Source organism: Chaetura pelagica, unplaced genomic scaffold (genome assembly GCF_000747805.2).
Source record: "Chaetura pelagica isolate M959 unplaced genomic scaffold, ChaPel_1.0 scaffold1443, whole genome shotgun sequence".
Taxonomy (NCBI): Eukaryota; Metazoa; Chordata; class Aves; order Apodiformes; family Apodidae; genus Chaetura; species Chaetura pelagica.
This window is the reverse complement of record NW_009952607.1, coordinates 1,032-3,835: the sequence shown is the minus strand read 5'-3', so window position 1 is coordinate 3,835 and position 2,804 is coordinate 1,032. Positions and strand designations below refer to the sequence as shown.

Genomic DNA, 2,804 nt, shown 5'->3' with positions numbered 1-2,804 from the left:
CCCTTCCTGCCCCAGCCCCTTCCTGCCCTGACCCCCTTCCTGCCCCAGCCCTCCTCCTGCACCGTGACCTCGTAGGTTCATCCTCCTTATCATCTTCATCCTCCTCCCCCTTTCTCCCTCTTCCTCCTCCTCCCTCCCCCTTCCTTCCCCTTCCTCCCTGTCCCCTTACTCCCTTTCCCTTTCCTCCTCTTCCCTTCCCCATCCTCCTCGTCTTCCTCCTCATCATCATCATCCTTATCCTCATCCTCTTCCTCCTCCTTCTTCTCCTCCTCACCCTTTTCCTCCTCCTCATCATCATCCTTATCCTCATCCTCTCCCTCCTCCTTCTTCTCCTCCTCACCCTTTTCCTCCTCCTCATCATCATCCTTATCCTCATCCTCTCCCTCCTCCTTCTTCTCCTCCTCACCCTTTTCCTCCTCCTCATCATCATCCTTATCCTCATCCTCTCCCTCCTCCTTCTTCTCCTCCTCACCCTTTTCCTCCTCCTCATCATCATCCTTATCCTCATCCTCTCCCTCCTCCTTCTTCTCCTCCTCACCCTTTTCCTCCTCCTCATCATCATCCTTATCCTCATCCTCTCCCTCCTCCTTCTTCTCCTCCTCACCCTTTTCCTCCTCCTCATCATCATCCTTATCCTCATCCTCTCCCTCCTCCTTCTTCTCCTCCTCACCCTTTTCCTCCTCCTCATCATCATCCTTATCCTCATCCTCTCCCTCCTCCTTCTTCTCCTCCTCACCCTTTTCCTCCTCCTCATCATCATCCTTATCCTCATCCTCTCCCTCCTCCTTCTTCTCCTCCTCACCCTTTTCCTCATTCTCTTCCTCCTCCTCCTCACCTCTTTCCTCCCTCTCTCTCTCCTTCCTCCCCCTTCTCCTCCCTCTCTCCCTGCTCCCCCGGCAGCTGTGGGACCATCACGGACACGGGCCCCGGCTCCACCAGCACCATCTGCTGCCGGGGGCAGCGCGGGCGCTACTTGACCCTGTGGGTGCCGGGGCGGCAGGAGCAGCTGAGCCTCTGCCAGGGGGAGGTGGTGGAACTGGGCTGCTCGGCACCCCACGGGGGTGAGTCACCCCAGACCCACTGCCCCGGGGGGGCACGGACACCCCTGGGTGCTGCCCTGGGATGGGGGTGCCCAGGGAGCACCCAGCAGGGAGGGAACTGGGAGCGCTGGTTGGGAACTGGTGGGACGCCAGCCAGCAGTGCGCCCAGGTGGGGCGTTCCCAGTGGCATCCTGGGTTGTACTGGGAATGGGGTGGCCAGAAGGAGCAGGGAGGTGATTCTCCCCCCATGTGTCTCAGCTCCAGTCCTGGGGGGCATTTCTGGGGCCCCCCTCACTGCAAGGAGGACATTGAGGTGCTGGGGCAGGTCCAGGGGAGGTGAGGATGGGGAAGGGACTGGAAGGAAAGTCTGACAGGGAACTGGGAAGGAACTGGGATTGTTCATCATGTGTCTCAGCTCCAGTCCTGGGGGGCATTTCTGGGGCCCCCCTCACTGCAAGGAGGACATTGAGGTGCTGGGGCAGGTCCAGGGGAGGTGAGGATGGGGAAGGGACTGGAAGGAAAGTCTGACAGGGAACTGGGAAGGAACTGGGATTGTTCATCCTGGAGAGGAGGAGGCTCAGGGGGGACCTTCCCACTCTCCAACCACCTGAAGGGAGGTTTATTCAGGTGGGGTTGGGCTCTTTTTCCAGGCAACCAGTGACAGGATGAGAGGGCCTGGCCTGAAGCTGCTCCAGGGGAGGTTTAGGTGGGATATCAGGAAGCACTTCCTCATGGAGAGGGTGATCAGACATTGGGATGGACTTCCCAGGGAAGTGTTGGAGTCACCATCCCTGGAGGTGTTCAAAGAAAGGCTGGAGGTGGCACTTGGTGCCATGGTCTGGAGATATGGGAGTGTCAGGTCACAGACTGGACTTGATGATCTGAAAGGTCTTTTCCAGCCTTGGTGATTCTGTGATTCCTGGAAGATCAGCTGTGATCAGGCCCAGTTGCACCCACAGCTCCCAGTCAGATTCCCTCTGGTGGCCTTTGTGGAGGGAAAGGAACGACAGAAAAGATTTTGGGGAACCCCAACCCAAAGGGTCCATCAGCATCCCTGGGAAATGCCTTTTCCTGGCTCCCAAAGAAGCAGTGGGTTTAGTTCCTGTCCTAAGGAGAAGCCCAATCCCAGCTCCAGGGATGTTCCTGGGCCAGATGGAGCTGAGCAAGGTCCCTCAGCCCCAGGGGGAGTGTGTGGCACGGGCAGGACCAGCCCTGGCACCAGGAGAGGCTTTGGCAGGGCTGGGGGGCTGTTGGGGCAGCCCCGGGCAGGGCTGGTGCCTCACAGGATGCTCCCTGCAGATGTTGGCAGATGTTAGGCTGGCCCTGCGTGGCTCTGGCTATTTACAGCTCCCCTGCTAGGAGACCAGCCCGTGTTTATCCTGGTGATTTGGCAAAGGCAGAGCGGCAGGGATGAGTCAGGAGCTGGGAGAAGCTGCTTTGCCACATTCCCATTGCCCCACTGCCAAGGTGTTCCCAAGAACGCCTTTCCTCAGCACGTGGGGCTGTGGGGCCCTGGTGCCTGGGCTGGGGAATCATCCCTGGGACTGGGGAACCATCCCTGGGATGGGGAATCATCCCTGGGACTGGGGAACCATCCCTGGGATGGGGAGAGTGATCCCTGGGACTGGGGAATGATCCCTGGGACTGGGGAATGATTCCTGGGATGGGGAGAGTGATCCCTGGTCTGGGGAATGATCCCTGGGACTGGGGAATGATTCCTGGGATGGGGAGAGTGATCCCTGGGCTGGGGAATGATCCCTGGGA

General features: G+C 59.2%; 1 protein-coding gene across 1 annotated transcript in view; it reads left to right on the top strand.

Annotated features, from left to right (window-relative positions):
* The window catches only part of LOC104385299, a gene marked incomplete at both ends in the record, with an annotated part of 5,313 nt that extends 4,252 nt beyond the window's left edge, over positions 1-1,061 (top strand). Inside the window, one exon of the mRNA XM_009993736.1 lies at positions 901-1,061. Coding sequence (XP_009992038.1) covers positions 901-1,061 — 161 coding nt within the window. The remainder of the gene's footprint in view (positions 1-900) is intronic.
* Positions 1,062-2,804: the final 1,743 nt, after the last annotated feature.